Below are 26,033 nucleotides of genomic sequence, written 5' to 3'. Positions count from 1 at the left end.
TCTCAGTTTTCATAGAGAGAATTTTCGAGAAGCCTCGTATATCAATGGAGAAAACCAAGGGATATCTGGGACAACCCTGGTGAATACTAACTTTAGAATTGAAGAAACCATGAGGCGACTCAATGACAAGCACAAAGAAACAAGGAGATGAGATTCACCTGTGACTCCAATTGATAAAATTTGGAGGGAAATCCATTCTCTCAAGGACCTGGTAAATATAATCCCATCTAATAGAATCAAAGGCTTTGTGGATATCTAGCTGAGGAGAACAGAGGAGTAACGGTTTTTCCTATCAAAGATAGAAAAGAGAATATTTTTCTTGAGAATATGCTCTTAGCAATTATTCAACTAATTCTAAATACATTTTTGAACAAAGACTATTAATTTCACTAATAGGTCCAGAATGCAATAGGACTTCTTACATTATGTATCCCCATCAGACCACAGTAACCATGTAGAGATGATCGAATCTTGGTCAATTCCTGGCCCCGTAACATGTACAGTGAAATTCTGCTTCTCGTTCAAAGACTTGAAAGATAGAACGTTGGGAATAACTGTAACATTTAGTAGTTTTTGTGGTCCAATTGTGGCCTTGTATGTAGAATTTGGTAAGCCAACATTGGTAACTGTCCTCGGGAAATATCTATCGATTGGTACTCCAATAGTAACTGAAGCACCCATAGAAGGATAGTTTAAAAGAGCATCGGTTCCATTTTGCTTGGCACAAGTAACATTACCTCCGGCAATGATTTTAATATAATCCGGATTATAACCCAAGTTGCACAACCCTTGTATATAGTCAGCTTTCGAGGTATCATACACAAGACCTGGATTGACAGCCTTTAGTGGATCAATCTGACCAGCACCATAAGCCAATTCAGCCTCTTCATGATAGGACGCATTAATGGGAGAAGCTGCAAGACAAAACAGAAAAAAGAATTGGGTGGGTGAAATATAGTTTTGAGACTTCAGTACCTTCTTGATTATGGATATTAATCACCTGTTGTCATGAGAGCAGATTTAATTGCAGCAGGGGACCATGAGGGATGAAATGTTTTGACATAAGCAGCAGCACTAGTTGCATGAGGGCAAGCCATGGATGTTCCAGATATAATGTTGTACATTACAGAGTGCTTGTCACCTTGGTATCCTGAAACTTTGCCTTTTGGAGACCATGCCGCTAAGATATCTACCCCCGGGGCACTTAAGTCTGGCTGCAATACAAAAAAAATTAGACCTTAATGTTGGTTAAGTAAATAGGTCATCCATCACATGGACTAACCCATGTATCATCAAGTGGGAAATAATGAAATGATATACTCACTAGACATAGTAATGCCTAGTACCCTAACTAAATATATACATATTGGCTCCCACAATTAGCACATTTTATTATGTAAACTTGGAAGTACCTTGAGGATATCTGGTGAAAGAGTGTTGGGTCCTCTGGAAGAGAATGAAATCACATGTGGAGCTTTAGGATCATAAATTGCTTCACTTTTGTAGATTTTTGCCACGGGAATTCTGCACGAAGATAGAAATATTGACCTCATTAACACAAACTCACAAGTGAATCTATGGGGCTAACAGCCATTGACCTATATAATTAACAGTGCTAGCCAGTCTCTCATTTAACCTGGCAGTATTCAAATAGAGCTTTAATTGTTCACCATCAGCAATGCTGATAGCTGTTGCTGGTAAAGGATAAGAAGAGCTTGAATCATTTTGCTCAGTATTATCTATTATCACCATTCCTTGAGCATCAGCAAGGAAGGGCTCGCTGCCATCAGATAACTCATCGCAGAGGACAATCTTCCCTTTCACTAAATATTTATCCAAGGAGCCAGGTCTACATGCACTGAATGAAGAAAGAAAACCATATTCATTAAAAACATAGAGAAAGAAAAAGGTAAAAAAATGAAAATCACTGATCTGGTTTTTACCTTGCTTCTTTACTGCTAAAGTTATGTGCAGCATGATCACCTGCATATATAATTGGGGATGCCTTTTTCTCAGTTGGGAATGTGTTGATTGCATGTCCCTGGCAATCAAAGAAGGAAGTTAATGTTGATACATATTATCCAATGAAAATGGTGAGTAATAAATCCAAATTATTATCTAGAAAAATAAAATAAATAATATTCAAAACGGAAATCTCCCTAACAAGTAAACATATGATTTATTCTAGAGTATCTAATGGCTATTCTTTCAAAAAAAATTATCCATAATGATATATTATAAGCATATTGTAATATTGTAGGTGGATTAACTCTGGAACAAAGTTTTTTTTTTAGATGGGATTGAGTTAAGATGATTAACATTCTTTTTTAGATACTAATTAATGGTGATTCTTTTAGCCAAAACCCATTTGGGGTTCTTACTTTCGTAAGCATATCAAAATACATAGATCTTTCCAAAAGAATATAAAAATTAATTTTTCAAAGAATAAATTATCGAGACAAATAGAGCCAAATGGATTGAACTACATACTTCTTTCTCTCTCTCTCTCTCTCTCTCTCTATATATATATATATATATATATAAATCAATTGAATTTTTTTAATAAAAATGAAGGGCTTTTCTTATTGATGCCCCTTAAGGTGTCAAATAATTTGTAACATTACTTTGTGTTAAAAAAGTGTAACAAGAAGAAGCACTCTCACCTCCATGGTAATCTGATTGCCCGTCGCGACATTACTGATGATCCGACGATCTGTGTTGCTTGCTGCTACAGTTAACATCCATGGGGCAAGATTTGTGATAGTAACCATTTTTGGTCCACAATTTCCTGCAGATGTAGAGGTCAATATCCCTTTCTCCATTGCATGCAATGCTCCAATTGCAATAGGCTCTTCCATGAAAACTCTAGCAACTGAATCCCCAATGGAAACTGATAATATATCAACACCATCTTCAATTGCATCATCAACTGCAGCCAGCAAATCGTGGTCAGTGCAACTAAAATTCCAACTGGCCTTGTAGATAGCTATCCTTGTAGAGGGAACAGCTCCTCTTACAGTCCCTTCAGCAAGGCCAAAAAGGCTTGAATTTTTAACTTCAACACCTGCTACTGTAGAAGCAGTGTGGGTTCCATGTCCTATAGTATCACGGGAGGACTTCTCTTCCACTTTGGGGTATTTATTTTCGGCATTGTAAAATCGTGCCCCGATAATTTTACTGTATTTAACATTCAAAGAAATGTTGAAATCAATCGTCTCCTTTTCAATTTCTTGGAGGAATCTTAATTATGTAGTAAGGGAAGAGACAATTGTTTGAAGAGAATTCTTACTTGTTACAGGTAATGTTTTGGCAAATACCCTTCCATTTGCCCGGCGGAGGACCGATCCCATTATCATTGAAGCTCTCTGATTCAGGCCAGATTCCAGAGTCAATCATGCCAATAATGATATCATTCTCAATGGTAGGCATTCTTCTTACAGTGCTTGGAAAACCCAAGAAATCCCATGATCTTGTTGTGTGAAGTTTAAGGGTTCTACATGGAAATACAGAGACTACACCTTCCATGCCTGTAAGTTTTTATATGGTATGGTAACATGGTTATACTTTTCAGATGTTGTCTATTTAAAAAAAAAAAAAAGTGGTGGGTGGGGTTAATTTCAACTTTTCTTGCAGAAGACAGCTAACTATAAGGGGGGATACAAATAGGTTATTAATGTTCAATAACTAGTACCTCCTAGCTTTCTTTGCTCTTGTTCTGTGAGCTTAGCTGCAAATGCATTAAAACTATTTTTATAGCTGCAAACTAAGGATTCTCTAGCTGGGCTGCAACAGAAAAATTAAGCATGAAGTTTGGTATCAAGGTAAGTCCAAATTATGTAGAGTTGAACCAAATATGGAAAGCAAGAAAACATTTATACATACCTTCTCTCAAGGACTTGTTCTAAGATATTCAAATGGACAGTTTCTGTGGAGTAGCCATCCTCAGCCTTTGATAGTGCACCCATATATACAATGTAAACCTATGCCAACCACAGGATATATACATAATGCCCACAATTTTATAGCCTTACTGTTGTATAAAGATGCTCAACATACTATTCATCAGTAAAAGATACTCAGAATGAGATGTGATTTTTTTTTGCTAAGTATGCTACAAGGCTTCTGCTGAGTACTAATTGGCTTGCTTTTGTGGTAATATAATGAATTTTTTTTTTTTTATTCAAAGCGAAAGGTTGAACTGAAACATTTTTATTCACATCATTGTTATCGTTATAACCGATGGTCTGACGATGATGTCAAATTCTGCAAAAATTTTAGATGGTGACAGACACAAACCCTTTTAGTGGTTACATGCTTCCCCGCCCCACCTAAAAAACATCCTTTTATTTATTAAAAAAGAAAAAACAGTGATAAATAATATTATAGAAATATAGGATCCACACACTAGAAGCCTAAAAAGTATAATTTAGTAAAATGAAAAATTAAACAAAACAACATTTACCAAAGCGATAAAATAAACATGTCAGAAAAAAAAAAAGAAAGATTAGATTTCAAGTTTTTATTTTATTTTATTTTATTTTTTTATTTTTAACAAAAAATTTAGGACAAAATTATTAAACCCAAAGAGGATAAAGAATTACACCACACCAAAGTGAGAAAATAGCCCAAAAAAAAAAAGGAAAGATACAAAAGAGGCACGTGGCAAGGACTACATCAGCCTAATAATGAAAGCCATGAACTGAAGAGAAATATCCCAAGTCAAACTTATTCGTTTCTTTCTCCTAGAATTTTTGCATAGGTTGATATTCGAAAGGGCTTTCTAGTGGGAATGTGAATTGGTGGAACATCTTCTCAAATTTCTTTTTCATCAAATATGATAGATAACTGCAAAAATTACATCTACCTATAACATTGCTACAAAATTCTCTTTTAAAAGACAGAGAAACCAAATCCACATAGCAGGTGGCCAACATTGGGCCGGCAGGAATATACTCCCAGATAGCTATTGTTAAAAGAACTGACTCTAATCATAAATCACCTTAGATATAATATTGTGAGAAGGGAATATCTATAAAACCAGCACTCCTTATGTCTATCTCTCCCCTCCCTCAAACAAGGGGAAGGAATGGCTTTTCACAGAGAAATGAGAGAGATAAACAAAAGGGAGCTCCCATATGACAAAGTTCTTTATCTCAAATCTTGAACAAAAAGTTTAATTGATTAAGGATCACAATCTCATTCATGCAAGCAAAACAACACTCTCCCCCACCCCACACCCCACACCCCACACCCAACCCCCAAGAAAATCTAATTATGGGTTCTTTCAAAATAAAAAACATGATTATAGATAGAGATATAACTTGCCTTCTTCTCATTATCAGCAATGACATGAACACCATTGAGAGAGGCCGAGGAGACAATCAGGAGAGTGATTAGCCATGAATGAGAGCTGATCAAACTACACAAGTTAGCCATTGAAGATGAGTGATTAGGCCTTGGCATCTCTTATGATCTCTATATATAGAGTATAACAGAAAGAAGCATTGTTTCTTGTAAGGTCTTATATTCAGTTTATTTATCTGGTTTCAATTAGCCAATGAGAACGTGCATAAAGAAATCAACATGGATGAAATTTTTTATTTTAAAAAGATGAAATGATAATTTTAGTTATAGGTTATACATAACTAATTAAGCAAGCACTAAAGCCTTGATATTTGATCCGCTGCCACCTAGGTATAGTGGGTTTGTTTCCATGGTTTGCTTGCAATTTGGTATTAAAGCCTTAGCACTCACACCTATCCCTTGAGGACTTGTCCACATGGACGGGCAACCCAAAGTGGGACCGACCACTTGCATTACATTTATTGCCACCTAGAACAAACCCAATTAAGTTGGTGTCACTAGGGCTGTATTATAAATAGCATGTGTTCAGCAACCCATCAATTGAGAATACTACGCTTGGTAAAGAGAATATAAACAATGGAGTATGGGAATATTCTAGAAAATCAAAATTAAGGATAAGCTTGGTGTAAAAGGGATTACGACATAAAATAAATAAAAAAAAGAGGAAGAGGGTTTCTTAAAAAGGCAACGTGGTCTTGCACCAGTATGGAGATAAGTGGGAGCATTAATAAAAGCATTAGTAGGGGTGAAATTTCTGTCTTTCATAGGGAGCAAGATGGTCATTTCACCACCATCTATATCTGGGTGTAAGGGCTATGTTACCTCTTAAGTTTCTTTTTCCTTAGAAAAAAGATTTAATTAGGGTAGATTATTATTTTCACAATGGTTTGTTAATTTTTCAAATACCCCTAAATAATTATTCTATCATGTGGACAGATATGTCAATTTTAACTATTGGATAGAGTAGACATGGTCTAGATTAGCATTATTGTATAATTTATTTTAGTTTATGTTCGTGACCGTGGCCTACACAGTGTCCCAAGGTTTGTCTCTCTCCTTCCCTAATAAGGGGTAAAAATGTCATTTCATATAGAAGAAGAGAAGAGATACACACATGAGAGCATTGGTCTAAGCCATTTCTAAGCCACGTTTGCACATAAAATACATTTTTCCATTATTTTACTTGGACACCTAAATGTGCCATACATAACAAAACTTGGCATTTCTTAGTTGTGCTTCACTCACCCACAAAACTCCCTTTGACGCTCAGTTGCACTTTCAACAAGGCAAATTGGGTTGCCACTCTTTATCACCAACTTGCATTGATGAGCTAAGCTCACTTCTTTATTAGTCTATAACATATATTATTGAAAAAAAAAAAAATTCTATCACTCTCTTATACTTACTCTACATTTACTCAAACTTTCCCACTCTAACTTTTACATTTGATTCTCCCCAAAAAAGTAAATTCCTACATCTCCTTCTCCTTTGATAGTTTAAACTATCCAAATTAACCCTCTTTTCCATTTTTGTTTTAATTATTTTTTCCCCTCTTAATGCACCATTATTATTTATTTTCCTTTAATTAACAAAAGATCTATATCTTACTTCTTCTTTCTACGAAATCGTAACAAACCATTCTCCAACATCATTACCAGTGATGGTAATGAAGTGTAGTCCACGAACTTAGTACACACCTTTTTGTACTCAAAAGTCTTCTATTTCTGATATTTTTCTACTTTTAAATTTTTTCCATTTTCTTATCTACTGGTGTTTTTAAATGACTAAATTACCCTTCGTTTTTACCTAATCGATCGATTCTCATAGTTCCTAACATTGATATTGGCATCATTTCATGTGGCATAATAAGGAAAGTTGAGTAATTATATTACTCATAAGGGAAGGGATGATCATGCTACTAGCGTGTAATTGAATCCCCACAGTTACACAATTTTATATTTTGGGTAAACCCATGATGTGATTATTAATAAGAAAAGTTTATTGGATGAAAGTGTCACGACGAAGAGAAAATGTCAAGGATACGCTACATTAATCTTAGCCATGACTCCATTCTGAAATAAAGGATAGCATGTTATGGACATGGTTAAGTTTACACACAATAAGCTCAAAGTTTCGCTTATGTTGAGTTCCTTTCTCTAGACAAAACACATTGAAGCTTTGGGTAGAAAGCTTTGTCTATCTAATTTCTTAGAATAGGGTTTCCTAAAAGGCAATGTGGCTTATACATCAATGCGAGGACCTATGGGAACACTCACGGAAATGTCAATAAGGATAAGATTTTTACCTTTCATGAGTGGTGGGGTGGTCATTTCACCACTCTTTATGTCTGGTATAGGAGCCATGATCCCTTTTAGACTACGTTTCCCCTAACAATTTTTCTTTGATGGGGGTACTAGACCGATAAAGTTCTTTCTTGAAGTTGTTTTACCTTTATAAAATGGCAACCAAAAACCTCCTAAACTTCTCATAAAAGTGATCTCCATTACTTTATTTCGTTAGCAATTATAATCACAAAACAAAAGGATGGAAACAAACAAATCAATGTCAAGAGTTCTTTGAGAAGGAAGGGATTAGGGAAAGAAGAGAGTTCTTTAAGGAAAATAACAAAGATTGACTATGGTCTGTATTGGTCCGATACGGCTTGTTTGAGCCATTTTTTGGGGTTGATTATCATATCGGTTGACAAATAGCATAAAAAATTAGAAAAATTTAGAAAAATGTCCAATATGTATTAGGTGTATCAGTTGATATGCTTGATAAGTATAACCCAATACACCAAATATGATATGTCCGATAACATATGTATCAACTGATATCAAATACGATATCAATACTTTAAGCCATGAACGCGGTTGTCGTGGTCGTGGTGGGGCCAGATGGTCTTGAGTATCTCACTTTCTCTTAATCATATATGGGCAATGAGTCAATGATAGTCCAAATGGGAAAAGGAACATATTTGCCTATTCATAATATTGGTATTGATTTGATCTCTATTATTCTTAAAGCATTAACATTGCATGATGTTCTACATGTTCATGTTATTACTTGTAATTTAATATCTATTTCTCAATTTATATGAGATAATAATTTTCTCGTTGAGTTTCATCCTGAGTTTTTTGTCTGAAGGATCAGAAAATGGGGAAATGTTTATTTCAGAAAAGAACTAATGACGGTCTCTATCAACATGTTTTAAATAAAATTTCTACTACCACCAATAATTGTTCTCCACAAGCACTCATCGGGGAACACACCACTATTCATCAGTAGTGTAATCAACTGGGTCATCCAGTGGTTTCCATAGTTCATCATGTTTTCTCTTCATTTGGTTTCCTTATCACCTCTCAAATGGGATTTACAGTTTGTAGTGCTTGCAATAGGCCAAAAGTCAAAAGCGTCCATTTCATTCATCTAACTCAGTGTTCACTGCCCTATTAGATTTAATTTTCGGATGTTTGGAGACCTACGCCCATTTACTATACTGATGGAGATCATTTTTACATAGTTTTCATTGATAAATTTTACAAATTTATTAGGTTTTATCCCCTCGCTACCAAGTTTGAAGTATTTTCTACTTTTCTGCAAGATACTTGTTGAGAATCTTTTTGAGCGTAAAGTCAAACAATTCTATAGCGAATGGGATTGTGAATGTTGAAATGTTTCACAAATTTTAGAGAAATCTAGAATTGAACACCGCATCTCTTGTCCCCATACCACAAACAAAATGTTGGAGATACCAACGCATCTCGGGAGTACAAAATCCATATTGGTTTTGATGATTACAAACAAATGTAATGAAGGCATCACTCCCATCACCTTTTGATGCTCTTTTTACGGTATCTAGTCTTATTAGTCCGAATGATCGTAGTTGGGATCATCAAATTATTTTCCATTAGCAGCCTCCTAATATTGCTTGGAGAATTATTTCCATCCCTCTTCCCCAACATTCTGTTTTCAGGATAAATTTGTTTGGCTTGGTACTACTTTGGGTATGTTTTCTGTTTCATCAAACATATAGAATTGCTTTAGGCTCAGCCTGCAATACTCCCAATCTAGTTTTGTTACGTCTCTACACAATCCTTAAGGCTATATTTGGCTGCAAGGGGAGTTAAAGAGAAGGGAAGTGAAATTTTTATACTAAAAAAGAAATATATATAATCATTACCCTATGTAACTATAACATTATCTTCAAATAATACCATATTTGGTTACAAAATTTCACTTTACATCTAAAACCGTTTGCTATAATATGTAAAATAAAAATTACATGTATCATTACTAAATATAGTTAAAAAAAAAATAGTTTATAAATCTCATTGGATCATATGGGGTAATGATTACAAACATTTCTTTTTTGAATATGAAAATTTCACTTCACTTCCCTTTAAATTCCCCTTGCAACCAAATGGAGCCTAAAGTTCAGTTTTTTCACGTGAAAACTTCTTCTTGGCAAGCTATTGATGGTTGATTTGCTTATCAGTAGAGGCTTTAATATTTCAAATTCTTATCATTGGTGTTCCGTGATTGGGTCGACAGCTCGTAACCTATTTTTTGATTGCACATATTCTACAAACATTTGGGCATCGTTTGATAACTTTTCAAATTTCTGAAAATAAAAACGGATTTTTTTGATGTTTGATAAACTTGTTTTTCGAAACATTTTTTTGCAGACATAATGCCACTAAGAAACCCAATAGTATCATCGGATGCCCAAAAGGGAGAGAATGTTCAGTTGCCTCTTTTTAGGTTTACATAGTTGAGAGATTCATCGGGCACAACAGCCATTTTTTTCTCTCAAATTCATTTCTAGAAACGACGAAACAAGTCCGGACTTATTTCGTCAAAGTCGTTTCTATAATTGTAAATAGGCATAAATTTTTATTTACTTTTCTAAAAACGGATGAAACATAACAACTTTATCAAACGCTTTTTAGGTTATTTCTCCGTTTTTGGGAACAAAAAAGCGCAGAAACAACAGAAATGAAACGTTGTCAAATGATGTCTTGAAATCTTGTTGGTATTAACAATGTTACTGGTTGGACCGATTTTCCCTCTGGTTTGGAGACTCTCTTAAGAAATCCGTCCGAGTCCAAGGATAATCAACTCAGTCTTTCTCTAGATCTTAATATGGAATATTTTGGTTGCATTTCTTCACAAGGTGTTCTGAAATTGCTACACGTCTGATTGGAGTATTATCTGGAAGTCTACGGAGCTAGAATTTCATTCACAAAGTTCCTCATCATCAGTACCATTAGGACTACCTACGTCGCTTGGACCCCTTGAAATCCGAACTATACCAAGATAAATATTGATGGTGCATCCTCTGGCAATCCCGGTCTAGCAGATATTGGAAGTGTTTTTCGAGATTATAACGGTACTTTCCATCATGGCTTCTCAGTCCAAGCTCCATGGAACGAAGAAGGGGATGTCAAGAGAAATAGGGCTGAGTGTGAAGAAAGGGTTCTGATCAATAAGTATGGGAAAGGGGTTTAGTTCATAAAGGGTATAATGGATATTTTACATGTATAAGCATAGTTTAGGGTGAGGAGAGTGATATTTTTGAAAAAGTATAAAGGGAACTTGATATTTTCCCATAGTTGAGGGGAGGGGAGTGATATTTCCTCTTCTATCTATCTATCAAAAAAAAAAAGAGGATGTAGTCTAGTCTAGAAAGCCATGAGGTTGAGCTTGAAGGCAAAGATTTAGTTCTTGGATATCGAATTGATATCGGTCTCAAGTGATACCAATCCATATCGGTAAGGATCGGCTCTAGATTGATCAGGGATTGGGAAAAGTAACTTTTCTTGGATGAGTGACTATATCGGCCTTGATTGGTAAAAAAGTAAAAAAACATATGTTTAGGGTGAGGAGAGTGATATTTTTGAAAAAGTATAAAGGGAACTTGATATTTTCCCATAGTTGAGGGGAGGGGAGTGATATTTCCTCTTCTATCTATCTATCAAAAAAAAAAAGAGGATGTAGTCTAGTCTAGAAAGCCATGAGGTTGAGCTTGAAGGCAAAGATTTAGTTCTTGGATATCGAATTGATATCGGTCTCAGGTGATACCAATCCATATCGGTAAGGATCGGCTCTAGATTGATCAGGGATTGGGAAAAGTAACTTTTCTTGGATGAGTGACTATATCGGCCTTGATTGGTAAAAAAGTAAAAAAGCATATGTTAAAATTTTATTAAAATTCAGAAAAATGTGAAAATCAAAACTAGAGGAAAAAAGAAAAGGATTCTCTCATTTATTAGTCAACTCCGCTACCTATCATAAAAAAAAGATTGAACTTTGACACGGGTTCGATCCCCGGCAACGGCGAATTACTTTCTCAATGGGTTTGGTAGCCTAGTGGTGAAAATGCCCTCAACGGCTCAACCCATCACCGTTCGAGTTGGCTGGTTGTGGGTTCGAGTCTTGGTATGCCCACTATCGCTCATTGGTCCTGCAGAAACCTTGCTTGCCAATCAAAATTAAACTATTTAAAAACAACAATTGCGCGTCTAGCGCAGTTGGTGAGCTGTGGTGTGCAAAAAATCCTGGCTCACCATGAGGTCTCAAGTTTGAGCCTCCGAAAAACTACGCTCTCTATTACATTGACCTTCACCAAGTAAAAAAGGTGTTCATACCTTGAGTGGGTTTGGTAGAAAGCTTGGATTTTGGTGAATCGAATGCACGATTTGACTTTTGAATGCACAAATTGAACCCTATATATGATTCTAGCTTAGAAACGATGCTTCCCTTCCAATTTTTGCAAATCTAAAGAGTGGAAAAGGAGAAAAGGGCACTAGAAATCCTGAATCTGAGTTTTTACCCTGTTTTCCCCCTTTTTTGGGTTTTAAAGATCACTTACACGGATCGTGTTGGATAGGCTGACCTGGATCATTATCTGATTTTCCAGCCGATAATCTCTATTGATCGGTATTGATATCGATGCGTTACGGTAAATTCGGCCAATCTAATACCAATACTTGGAACCATGCTTGAAGGTCTAAGCTACTTTCGTCAAGTTCATGGACAACTCAAGTTAGGGGACTATTTCTCAAATTTATTATGCTGAATTAGTTTAGGAATGTGGAGGCACATTGGTCATTTTGTTAGACCTAGCAAAACAAGCAACTGATAACAAGTTGGTAAGTAAATGAAGTTAATTTAATTAGCTAAAAATACAAGGGCAAAGAAGGAATATTGTTTGAGGCATAAGATTGAAATAGGCCATCAAATTTGAAGGATGAAATTTATGGTTGAAATAGACAAGAGCGGATCAGGTTCACTTACGAGAATGACCCTGGTCCGTGGATTTAGAATCTATTAAAGAGAGAGAAAACTGATTCTAAATCCACGGAGCAAGAACGTATGAGAATATTCTCGTTCGTGAACCTGATCCATTCACGAAATAGACTTTCAAATTTGGCATACGTGGCATAGTCACAGGGCACTCTATCTCTATTTATTATATCATACCTGCAGATATTTTATTGGAAAATGGTATCATGAATGGAGATTGGTAATTTTTTTTTTTAAAGTTAAATCCTAGAGTAATGATTGTCTGCCGCGGGTGCGGCGGTGCGGCGAGCATTGGACGGTCAAGACAACATTAGCATGTGCCCCGATGTCATTCATACCGTCGGATGCTCATTGCATCGCCGCAACCACGGTAGATGATGTTTTCACTAAATCCTAGGCTATGTTTTGTAGTCATTGTGTTTGGTATGTCCTGATCCAAGAAATGATTCTTTTTTGAACTTCAAAATTCACTTTAAGAATAAACACAACAAAACACAACAAAACAAATTATTTTTTTCTTTTCTTTTCTTCAGTTGGTAGTTAAACAGACATATTTTCTTTTATTTTCTTACTATTTTATTTCATTTCTATTCTTTTCGGGATTTGGCTCCTCTCCTTAGCAATGATCGCCCAGGTCTACCCATAGCTACCTAGGCAATCACCATGTCTCCATACGATAGTTCTAGGGGTTCAAGTTTGGCCCTGACGGCCCGAACCCGCCCTTGGCCGGCCCTAATTCTGAACAAGTATCGACCCAAAAATTTTGGCCCTGAGGGCCGGCCCAACCCTGAAATTTCTGACCCTGAGTTAGGGTCAGGGTGGGTAAGGGTCGATGTCTTTGGCCCACCCAGCCCGCCCAAAACCCGGCCCTGATTTTTGCCCCTGATGTTGACCTTGGTTGTGACCCTGATGTTAACGCTGAATTTAACCTAATATGATATATTGTTTGACATTGAGTCATTGACTCCTCAAAACTCCTAATATATCTTTTCACCAATCTCTCTTGCTTTTTTTTTTACCAAGAAATTTGTAATTTTCTATTTTTTATCTCCTCTTTATTATGAATATTTTTTATTTTAAGTTATTTCATATTTTGCAAGGTCAAGGTCAGGGTCAGGGTATACTGAGCCCTTGATGGCAAACCAAGGTCAGGGTCAATCAGGGTCAGAGTGAGGGTCATCCCGACCCGACCCTGAAAAATCAGGGCCAATCATGGCGGGTAAGGGTTGGGCTAGGGTTGAAGTTTTGTGGCCCTGAGTCAAGGTCAAGGCGGGTTTGGGCTCAGTGAAGGGGACTTATGGTTGGACTAGGGTTTTAAGAAACCCAGCCCAACCCGACCCTGTTGCACCCCTAGATAGTTCCATTTTCTTCGGAGGGATGATTCTACCTCCATCGCGGCTTTCTTCCTTTGAGGAGGAACTGGGTTCGAATGGAAATTTAGAGTTCTCCTTTGGTTTATATACAATGGTGGCAAGGCAAGGCCAAGTCAGGCCCCTTTTCCCCCTCTCCGATTACTGCAGCCACTTGCAACTTCAAGCGCAACATCCGTTGCCGCTGCTCCATCAATCCTCCCTTACGTCCTTTAATTTTTTTTTATTTCATTTTTTTATTATCATTTTATGGTTCTGTAATATACTCTCATCCCCTTTTATTTTATTTTTCTGATTTTGGATGGACGACGCTCAATGGCCTACTCCCTTTCATTTATTGATTTCTGTTGTTTCTTTTGAGCCAGCCGTGATCGCTATGTTGCTGCTGACATTCTTCACTGGACAACCCTCTGCCAATCATTATATCCAGGGGAAACACCCCCTATGATCGTCGTCTTCTCCATCGTAGACGTGGTGGTTCTCTTTCGAACCCTAACGCTTTTACCAAGGCAATGAAACCCTAATACGTATGGCTAGGATGCAATTTTGTTTGTGTTGGCCCTGTGTCTGAGGGCCGTGGTGTATCATTTTTTGGGCTTGGTCTTGGCCCTTGGGCATTCTGAGATTTAAAAAAAAAATTAAAAAGTTAAGATTGGATCTAATAATTGTGGGCCGTTGGCTATTTAAATAGGCTGGACGTCTGAGGAGACCCTAATCGTGGGCCGTGTGAGGACAGAGGAGATGATTGCCCATACCTCGGGCCAGGAGTGAGCAAAATCCATAAAGCTTGAATCCGGGGACACGTTCAAAATGCCAAATGGGCCCAATAGCGCCCTTTGGGCTATTGGGGTCATTTTCTGGGCTTAGCCTTGGGCATTCTGAGATTAAAAAAGGTAAAAGAAAATGGGTAATTTACAACATCGCCCCTTGGAGAATGCCAGTATTATAGGAACACCCCCTCTCTTTCACCAAATTAGACTCAAACCCTCTACCATTAGGCACTGTTAAGGAATATACCTTACATGCTGATGTCAGCTACTATATTTTATTTTAAATACCAAAATGCCCTTACTAAATGTGAAGTACCTAAAATACCCATGTAATAAACCAGTGTTTCTTGTCGGCCAAACCCCTTATCATCCTCTCATTCCCGGTCTTCGCCGTTGCCAGAATCAGAAAGTGGAAAAAAAGATGTTGCAGGCGGCGCTAGATTGGGTGTGTGGGCATGAATGAGTTCATCTGATCTCTACAAAGACAAACTTCTCTGACCTGCGGAGATGGTTGCATCTGAACTTCATTCTCGACTACGTGATCGTTTGATAGTGAAGAACAATTTGTTTATAGAAGGGGGAAATCTGTGGAGCTCTTTCCAGCGTCCAATTCTGTGTATTTTTGACAAGAATTTTGAGCTTTCAGTTGGAATCTATCACGATTTCGGGTATCGTCCTCTTGTCCATGATGTTCTAGGCTTGAAACTGAATAGGTTGACTGTGCCGGGGGAGAAGGGGGTAACTATTCTTATGAATTAGATACGGCAGACCCATTTTGGGTGGCAAATGGGTCATTGGAATTCCCAAAAGTTGCAGTGGAGATAGAATGAAACTCATCTGACCTGTTGGTGTTCTTTGCCTCCTTTGAGTTGCTTTAAACTGTTTTCTGTGCTGGCCCTTGGCTGCCGGTTGTTTACTGCTACCTCTCGTGTTTCACTGCATATGTTACATCTGTCACAGATGCACAGAGATAGAAAGAGAGAGAAAGAGAAGGAGAGAGACGACCCATTTGGCGGTTATTGTTTAATCCTGTAATGGAAGATGTTTGACTGATGCTCGAGGGCTGGTCATGTATAGACGTAGTTTTCTAGTTAAGTGGTCTAATAATAGTCAGTTTATTATGGGTTTTTCTCCCAAGCGGAGATCTTGCTTTGTTGAGTTTTTAGGTTATGTAGTTCTCGCATGTCTTTTTTTTGGTTGATTCTAGAGGGAAATTGGTAGGAATGATTGTTAGTGGCAGAAATCATCTAGAAGATGGGGAGAAGAACCCGCGCATCATTTCAAGAAGAGGGACTACGAAGTCTTGGGGAACTATCTTGGGGAACCACCATGTCTGGTCAATCAGTCTCCACTAGTGGAAGTGTGGAATCTCCAGCTAACCAGAGTGAGCAGGCTATGACCATTGCGGGAGAGATTATAGGGAGGGTATAATGGTCATTTTAACTCATCTTTTAACTGTGACTGATGGTAGGGGGTCTAAGTCTAATTTGACGAAAGAGAGGGGGTACTCCTATAATATTGGCATTCTCCAAGGAGTGGCATTGTAAATTACCCAAAGAAAAATTAGATTAATGATTGGGTCTAATAATTAGGGGCCGCCATTGGCTATTCAAGTGGGCTGGACGTGTGAGGAGATATTGCCCCTACTTTGGGCCCATGAGTGAACAAAAGCTTATAAAGCGTGAACCCCTCGGGAACATGATCCAAATACTGAATGGGCCCAATGGTACCCTTTCAATTATTGAGTAAAAAAGGTTCTTTACCATTCCCAAAAAAAAAAAAGAAATGTAAATAAGACTCAGTACTTTTACAAGGAAGAAGATAGATAATAAATATATATATATGATGGCTATTTTATTTAGTTTGGTAGCATTTACTAGCAAATCTGAAGTAATTAAATAACATCAGAGAGCATAGTAAAACAAACCTAGGAAAGATCAAACCTATAAGTCCAAAGCAAAGCAGACCAAGCATCAACACATCTTCTCACATGATATTCCTTTGTTCTCTAACTAATTAATTCCCCATTGCCGAATTGCATTTTTTTTTTCTTGATAATTGTCATCTCACCAGTGAGAGGAGAGATGTTTCCCATTTTAATCATAGCATAAACAAAGCTTTTAGAAAATGCAGTTGAATTGTCCCCAAATATACGAACAATACTGTCACCACTTCCACCTTTGAAAAGCTCTAGGCCCAAATGCAATAACTCCTTCTCTTGTGTATACTGTTAGAAATATTTTGGGTTTCATGTTTAATTAGTTCTTATATAGACAACTAAAACATGATATCAAATTAAAACATAAATAATTGGATCAAAACATAGATGATTGATTTGTACTTTACACCTAGTATGTTGAAGACGATCGACGATGTTCTTCACAGTTTCTCTCTTTTGGCTATGGATCTTCTATAGCCCTTTAGACCTCATTCGTTCTCTCACTTTAGTGGTAAAGTGGATAAGAGTGAATAATGGTTGTAAGTATCCAAAACAATATTTATAATACTGTCTTGCACTACACAAAACCCTAAACCACAACGAGTTGGCTAGCATATCTCTAAACTTGAGAGTGGACCGAACCGGTTCATGCAACTTGACTCTCACCCATTTAATCAACACGAATAATTAATTAAGCCCACAAATCCAACAATCTCCCAATTGGGCTACATTAATTATAAGGATATCTTTTAAATTGGTGTGATCATAAAATCTCATTACATTGACTACTCTTATTGTGATTCAGTTAAAAGATCACACACATCGAACAACAGTAGAAGATACACCTCAATATATTGCATACAACTTTTTTTCATTACAAATATAAGTAAATTTATCAACATGAATCTCTAAGGGATACTAAAATTCAAGTGTGACATATCCTTAAATATATAACACTATTGTCATTCCATGTAGGACTTTAACTGTGATATTAACTTTTACTATAGTAAATAGCTTTTGATCTGTGGTGAATATCTAATTATGGCTTTTTGCCATAAACTATAGTAAACATTGCCTTTGAACTATAGCAAGTACTATCTTTTAAAATGTGGCAAACATTGCCTATAAATTGTGTCAAACATTGTCTTTGAGTTGTAGCAAATACTGCCTTTAAACTGTGACAAACATTGCCTATAACTATGGCAATTACTGCCTATAAACCATGCTTAAATGAAACCATAAAGCAATTAACCAAGAAATTAATGATAGAATAATTTTGCATAAGATAAATGCTAAAATCGAATGAGTAATATAATTATATGATCTATCAACTGTGCCTAAAACATAGTGATTAAAGTCTTAAAAAAATAGAATAATCAATAAGAAGCAAAGCTCCCACTAACCAAGCATATCAAAAACTCAATAGTATTTATGTTAGAAATATGATCTTTGAGCATTTCCACAAAAAAAGCCTTTGTATGAGACATGCCAACATTCTGTCGGTGACTAAGAGTTATAACTAAAATTGTATCCCTATCCTTTGGGACAAAGATTCACTGGTACTTTTATTTTCTTGTACTGACTGTGAAAAGAACACCAACATTTGAAAATTCAATCATATTTGGGTAAAAGAACTTCTAAGTCAACGTCCTTTCCTAACATATGAATATTTATTCACAAACCTTGATGACATCACCTTTGAAAAAATATCACATTTTACTATTAAGAAATACATAATTAAATTGAATGTCCACAAACTTTGATGACATCACCTTTGAGAAATGCACATTTATTGTTAAGAAAGTTAAATTGAATATACCATTTTTGTGGATTTTGCTCAATCCTATCATGTTTTTTCTGTCGGAAATAAATCTATGTGTATAAGAATATATATTTAAATTTGTCACTAGGACAACAAAATCCATACAAAAGTCACAACCGTAACTACATTTATATTCTTTGGGCTAAGAACAATAAATGAAAAGAACAATAACTTTCGAGGTCTCTATACCTTTGGGCTTAGAAACCTTTAGGTTACTGTCATTTTCTTTAATTTTGGTGATATCACCTCTGGGCAAATGTCACAAACTTTGTTACCCCGAAGAAAAACATGAAAGAATAGGATGTGCCATTTTTGTCGATTTCACCCCACCCTTTCATAGTTTCTTAGAATGTACAATGCAACTAAATATGTACGGAAGCTTACATGCAGTTTAATTCTAACATATTTATTTATCATACGGTATTCCATATATGACATGCAAGCACAAAATACCTATGTCATTCATAATAACTTTTTTACATCATGGTAATGATAAACCAATGTAGAAATATGCATAAACAGAAATACAATTTCGAAACCGCTATAAAACAAAGACAAAACACTAGGATAATGAACATCCTCCCATTGATTGAATCATATAAAATATTTCAAAGTACATAAATCCATCCTCCCATTAGTTTGACTAGTTAAATATTTATTTACAACATCTTAAGTACATGATGAAATAACATCATGATGACTAATGGTATTTTATTATTCACAAGACCTTGATGTTTAAGTGGTTCAAATTAAACCCTAAAAACCACCACAATCTCTCTGAGACAGGGACATTGATAGTTCCATCATTTAACTTATATATTTATTATACCTTATTTATTTACCTTAAGAAGTTATATAAGAATATTGCATAAAAGAAAATACTAAAATCAGTTTGATTTAAATACATTAACTTGAAATCACTATGGATTTGATCTGATTTTTTAAATTTTAAACTACCTTGCTAGTTCAAATTTTAAAGTTTTATATATAATAATTAAACCCTTTTTTTATGTGAGCCATCATTCATAACTCTCCATCCTAGTGAAAATTCACCTCATTCCAATGATCACCATGCTAGTATCCTTTGCTAAGAAAAAAAGAAAAAAAACCAATACTTTATAATTGAAAACCATTGCACCTCAAGGTTGATCAAATCCAGAACCAAACCAAATCGAAAAAAATATTCATCGTTCAACAATTTAATCACTTTGTGATTTAAACAATTAATAAAAATTACAATTCTGCCAATCGATTTTAGCTCTCTATATGGATCGCTCTGATACCACTTGCTAGAAATATTTTGGGTTTCACAATGGACCCTAATTAGTTCTCATATAGACAACTAGAACATGATATCAAATTAAAACATAAATGATTGGATCAAAATATAGATGATTGATTTGTACCTTGCACTGAGTACGCTGAAGACGATCGACAGTGTTCTTCACAGTTTCCCTCTCTTGGCTATGGATCTTCTACAATCCTTTAGACCTCCCTGGTTCTCTCACTTTAGTGGTAAAATGGAGAAGGGTGAATAATGATTGTAGGGACCAAAAAACATAGTATTTATAATACTGTCCTGCACCCAAAATCCTAAACCACAATTGATTGGGCCAACATAATCCTAAACTTAAGATTGGACTGAACCGGTTCATGCAACTTGACTTTCACCCATTTAATCAATCCAAATAAATAATTAAGTCCATAAATCCAACATTAACTTTTGGAAATAACTTGTATCAAATTCTGAAACAGATTTTGTGCCATCAAGGGAGACTATATTGTCATCTCCTCATCTTATAGGGCAGATTGATTGAATTGATTTAACAAATCTTTTATCTATGTTGGTCTCATTGTAGATTCTAGAGCGAAAATTCACACACTTTGGAATATTGATAGTGTGTGCCCTTGTCACTCATGGAGAAAAATAGCCATTAAATAAACTAATTAAGGCTTAATGGAAAATCCTTTTAAAAATAAAATCCCATTCTTTCACGTGAAGTAGAAAAATAAATTCTAACTCAGAGAATCTTTTTTTTTTTTTTTCATTCGTTAATTCTTACTTATCAGACAAAGCCACCATATTGGTTAAACTCGACCCCTTCACTTGGAATTTGGAGGTTAGTCTCTCTAAATTGAACGACTGACCTCGTAAGTCCATTGTTGTCCCACTGATATTTGATTGGGTCAAATCTCTCCTTCCTAGAAGTACTAGCCACCTCAGTCCACCTAACTGAAACACATCAGGAGATGAAGATTGAATTAATGTAACGTAAAGTAAATTAATTATACAGAAATAAAAATTCAAAGTGTATGTTACCAAAGATATAGTTTCAGAGGCAGCAATTGTGAGTATTTCTGCACATGATATCACCCTTGGACATATAGCCTCCACCTCTTCTTTGATGCTTTTGACAACCTCAAACAGAATTTCTACTTGGAGGTGCATCCTTCTCAGGATTGGGCCCTTTAAGGAGAATAGAACCTTTACAACCCTACATACGCAGTTTCAGCTATTAGTACTTCGTACAAAAATTAGTAATAAAAAGGAGAAGATGAAGAAGACTAAGAAAACGTTTCTAACATTTTTAACATTATTCTACAGGAATAAAAAAAATGGAATAAAGCGTTTGATGTCAACTTGGTGTTATTCGAATTTTTTTTTAACAAAACGGGGAAAAAACGTTAGAAACGTAAGATAATGGAACAACAAAATCTTGTTCCGTTATTTCGATTTCATTCCGAATATAAAAAAGTGAACAACTAGCTAATCGTTCCTGAAACAGTTTCACAAACCCCCTAGCAGAACTTCTGTTAGGATGTGCATCTTTCTTAGAATTAGGCCCATCGAGGAGAATAGAACCATTACAGCCCTACGTACATAGTTTCACCTATTAGTACTACATACATAAATTAGTAATAGAGGAGAAGAAGAAGAAGAAGAAAAAGAAAGAGATATCTAAGAGTTGATAATAGCTTACATTTACAAAACAATCATGAAAATAGTGGCGCAATCAACCTGAATAATTAATTAAGTCCATCAATCCAACATTAATTCTGGAAATAACTTGTATCAAATTCTGAAACAGATTTTGTGTCATCAAGGGAGATTATATTGTTATCTCCTCCTCTTGTTGGGCAGATTGATTGAACTGATTTAACAAATCCTTTGTCTATGTTGGTCTCATTGTAGATTCTGGAGCGAAAATTCATACACTTTGCAAAACTGATAGTGTGTTCCCTTATCACTCATGGAAAAAAAGGGCCATTAGATAAACTAATTAAGGCTTAATGGAAAATCCTATTAAAAATAAAATTCCATTCTTTCACATGAGAAGTAGAAAAAAAAATTCTAACTCAGAGAATCCCATTTTTTTTCATTTCGTTAATTCTTACTTATCAAACAAAGCCATCATATTGGTTAAACTCAACCCCTTCACTTGGATTTGGAGATTAGTCTCTCTAAATTGAATGACGAACCCGACAAGTCCGTTGTTGTCCCATTGATATTTGATTGGGTCGAATCTCTCCTTCCTAGAAGTACTAGCCACCTCGGTCCACCTAACTAAAACACATCAGGAGATGAAGAATGAATTAATGTAATATAGATTAAATTAATTAAACAGAAATAAAAATTCAAAGTGTATGTTACCAAAGATACAGATTCAGAGGCAGCAATTGTGAGTATTTCCGCACTAGATATGACCCTTGGACATTTAGCCTCCACCTCTTCTTTGATACTTTCGAAAACCTCAAACCTCCCAGTAGAATTTCTATTAGGAGGTGCATTCTTCTCAGCATTAAGCCCTTCAAGGAGAATAGAACCATCACAAATCTACGTACGTAGTTTCAGCTATTAGTACTACGTACAAAAATTAGTAATAAAGAGGAGGAGAAGAAGAAGAAGACTAAGAAAATGTTTCTAGCTTTTTTAACGTTATTCTACGGGAATGAAAAAAATGGAGTAAAATGTTTGAAGTCAACTTGGTGTTATTCGATTTTTTTAACGAAACAGAGAAAAAAAAGTTAGAAACGCAAAAAAATGGAATGGCAAAACCTTATTCCGTCATTTCGATTTCATTCTAAATATTAAAAAAAATGAACAACTAGGTAATCATTCCTGAAACAGGTTCGTAAACCCCCTAGTAGAACTTCTGTTAGGAGGTGCATCTTTCTCAGAATTAGGCCCATCGAGGAGAATAGAACCATCATAGCCCTACGTACATAGTTTCAACTATTAGTACTACATATATAAATTAGTAATAGAGGAGAAGAAGAATAAGAAGAAGAAGAAAGAGATATCCGAGAGTTGATAATAGCTTACATTTACAAAACAATCATGGAAATGGTGGCGCAATGATGAGGCTCCCATTCTAGGTTGTTGATCCATACTTTCAGCCACACTGGTTTTGATGTGATGCACTCCATTTTGACAAGTGTTTTGGTAGAATTGGGGGGTTACTAGTTTTGTGTCAAGAGTAGCAAAGCTGTTGGCACAGAAGGAGGCTGGAAAGATGGAAAATAGGATGATGATAATGAAAGGGCTACTGGTTTGAACAGTGAAGACACCATCATGGTTTTGAGGAGGCTGGAAAGTTGGAAAGCTTTTGTTTGTGAAATTATGAGTGTTTGAACTTAACTACATGCCATGTATTTATAAGCTTTTCAAGCCCATACCATTTAGTTATCCTTCTATTTACAAATATAAAACCTAAGCTTTTGGTAGAAGAATTGTACGTAATTTAGTCATTTCATAGTGGGTGGTGATGTAATCTTCAAGGGAAAGGTATTGCCATGTCGTTGGAGTGTAACTAAATCCTCACTCCCAAGTCCCAGCCAGGAATCTTAGTCAAGGTTAGAACACAATTCTTTAATGGGAAAAGGGCATCGGGAGAAAATGTGAGAGGGACAATATTAGCCAGGATTCAGGTATAGTATGATATATACATATCCACGATGGGTCAGTACTACAGAAAATGGGCCTTAAGTTGTTATTGGGTATGTGTGATTCATTACCAAGAACTTTTCATAACGTGGTGTGGCATGTGGTGATGAATTAAGCCTACGTTTGGTGGTCAACTAGAAAAACGTTTCTAACGTTATACAATTCTACGGGAATAAAAAAAATGGAATAAAGTGTTTGGTGTCAACTTGGTGTTTTTCGAATTTTTTGGAATGACAAAACCTTGTTCCATCATTTTTGTTTCGTTCGAAATGCAAAAAAAGTGAACAACTACATAAAAGTTCCTGAAATAGTTTCATAAGCCCCCCTAGCAGAAGTTCTATTAGGAGGTGCATCCTTCTCAGGATTAGGCCCATCAAGGAGAATAGAACCATCACAGTCCTACGTACATAGTTTCAGCTATTAGTACTACGTACATAAATTAGTAATAAAGAGGAGAAGAAGAAGAAAAGAAGAAAGAGATATCTAAGAGTTGATAATAGCTTACATTTACAAAACAATCATGAAAATGGAGTTGCAATAAAGAGGCTCCGATTCTAGGTTCTTGATCCACACTTTCTGCCACAACAGTTTTGATGAGATACACTCCATTTGGAGAAGTGTTTTGGTAGAATTGAGGGGCTAGCAGTTTTGTGTTAAGAGCAGCAAAGTTGTTGGCATGGGAGGAGGCCAGATAGATGGAAAATAAGATGATGATGATGAGAGGGCTACTTGTTTAAATGAACAGTGAAGACACCATCATGGTTTTGAGGAGGTTGGAAAGAGGGAAAAGTTTTTTTTGTGAAATTTTGGGTGTTTGAACTTAACTACACGCACTGTATTTATTAGCTTTTCAAGCCCATACCACTTAGATATCATTCTATTTACAAATATGAAACCTAAGCTTTCATTAGAACAATTATATGTAATTTAGTCATTTCATAGTGTGTGGTGATATAACCAATTTCCGAGGGAAAGAGATTGCCATGCTGTTGGATTGTAACTAAACCCTCACACCCAAATCCCATCCAGGAACCTTTGTTAGGTTCATAACACAATTCTTTAATGGGAAAAGGGCATCGGGAGAAAACGTGAAAGGGACTATAGGCTACAATGTTAGCCATGAATCAGGTATAGTATGATATAGACATAGCCACGATGGGTCAGTACTACAGAAAATGGGCCTTAAGTTGCGTCTCATAGACCTATTGGGTATATTGGATTCATTACCAAGAACTTTCCATAACGTGGTGTGGCATGTGGTGATGAATTAAGCCTACGTTTGATAGTCAACTAGAAAAACGTTTCTAATGTTATACAATACTACATGAATAAAGAGTTTGGTGTCAACTTCGTATTTTTCGATTTTTTTGGAAACGAAAAGGGAAAAAAATGTTAGAAACACAAAATGATGGAACGACAAAACCTTGTTTCGTCATTTTGTTTTCGTTCAAAATGTCAAAAAAGTGAACAACAAGGTAAAAGTTCCTGAAATAGGTTCACAAGCCCCCTAGTAGAATTTCTGTTAGGAGGTGCATCATTCTCAGGATTAGGCCCATCAAGGAGAATAGAACCATCAGTCCTACGTACATAGTTTCAGCTATTATTATAACGTACAGAAATTAGTAATAAAGAAGACAAGAAGAAGAAGAAAGAGATATCTAAGAGTTGATAATAGGTTACATTTACCAAAAGGATCATGGAAATGAGGAGCAATAAGAAGGCTCTCATTACAGGTTGTTGATCCACACTTTCAGCGACAATGGTTTTGATGAGCTACACTCCATTTGGACAAGTGTTTTAGTAGAATTGGGGGGTTAGTACTTTGTGTCAAGAGCAGCCAAGTTGTTGGCACAGGAGGAGGTTAGAGGGGTGGGAAATAGAATTATGATGATGAAAGCGCTAGTGGTTTTGAACAGTGAGGACACCATCATGCTTTTGAGGAGCCTGGAAAGATGGAAAAGTTTTGTTTGTGAAATTTTGAGTGTTTGAACTTAACTGCGCACCCTATATTTATAAGATTTTCTAGCCCATACCTTTTAGTTATCCTTTTATTTATAAATATGAAACCTAAGCTTTTGGTAGAAGAATTGTATGCAATTTAATCATTTCGTAGTGAGTGGCAGTGTAACTAATTTCTGAGGGAAAGAGATTGCCATGCCGTTGGAGTGTAACTAAACCCTCACTCCCAAGTCCCAGCCAAGAACCTTAATCAGAGTCAGAACACAATTCTTTAATAGGAAAAGGGCATTGGGATAAAACGCGAGAGGGACTATACACTATAATCTTAGCCATGATTCAGGTATAGTATGTTATAGATATAGCCGTGATGGGTCAATACTACACAAAATGGGCTTAAGTTGTGTCTCATAGACCTATTGGGTATATGGGATTTATTACCAGCAACTTTCCATGACGCGGTGTGGCATGTGGTGATGAATTAAGGCTATGCTTGGTAGTCAACTAGAAAATTTTTCTAACGTTATTCCATTTTACGGTAATAAAAAAAAAAAAAAAA

General features: G+C 36.0%; 1 protein-coding gene across 1 annotated transcript; it reads right to left on the bottom strand.

Moving 5' to 3' along the window:
• Positions 1-313: 313 nt before the first annotated feature.
• LOC122061907 (subtilisin-like protease SBT4.12) lies at positions 314-5,477 on the bottom strand. Its single transcript, XM_042625453.1, has 10 exons — positions 5,326-5,477; positions 3,883-3,980; positions 3,692-3,783; positions 3,290-3,527; positions 2,664-3,177; positions 1,944-2,041; positions 1,637-1,858; positions 1,413-1,524; positions 1,001-1,214; positions 314-914 (listed from the first exon to the last, which is right to left on the bottom strand). The coding sequence occupies exons 1-10, from the start codon at positions 5,461-5,463 to the stop codon at positions 424-426; spliced, it is 2,217 nt and encodes a 738-aa protein (XP_042481387.1). The 5' UTR covers positions 5,464-5,477; the 3' UTR covers positions 314-423.
• Positions 5,478-26,033: the final 20,556 nt, after the last annotated feature.

This window comes from Macadamia integrifolia, chromosome 14 (genome assembly GCF_013358625.1).
Source record: "Macadamia integrifolia cultivar HAES 741 chromosome 14, SCU_Mint_v3, whole genome shotgun sequence".
NCBI classification, from domain to species: Eukaryota; Viridiplantae; Streptophyta; class Magnoliopsida; order Proteales; family Proteaceae; genus Macadamia; species Macadamia integrifolia.
This window is presented reverse-complemented; position numbering and strand designations above follow the sequence as displayed.

What these genes read in the sequence shown, in the direction of transcription:
- LOC122061907 (XM_042625453.1), bottom strand. Translation starts at nt 5,463, where the DNA reads ATGCCAAGGCCTAATCACTCATCTTCAATGGCTAACTTGTGTAGTTTG. An exon ending in TTGCTGATAATGAGAAGAAG is followed by an intron (nt 3,981 to 5,325) that starts GCAAGTTATATC and finishes TGGTTGGCATAG; the next exon opens with GTTTACATTGTATATATGGG. An exon ending in GCAATCAGATTACCATGGAG is followed by an intron (nt 2,042 to 2,663) that starts GTGAGAGTGCTT and finishes TTTGATTGCCAG; the next exon opens with GGACATGCAATCAACACATT.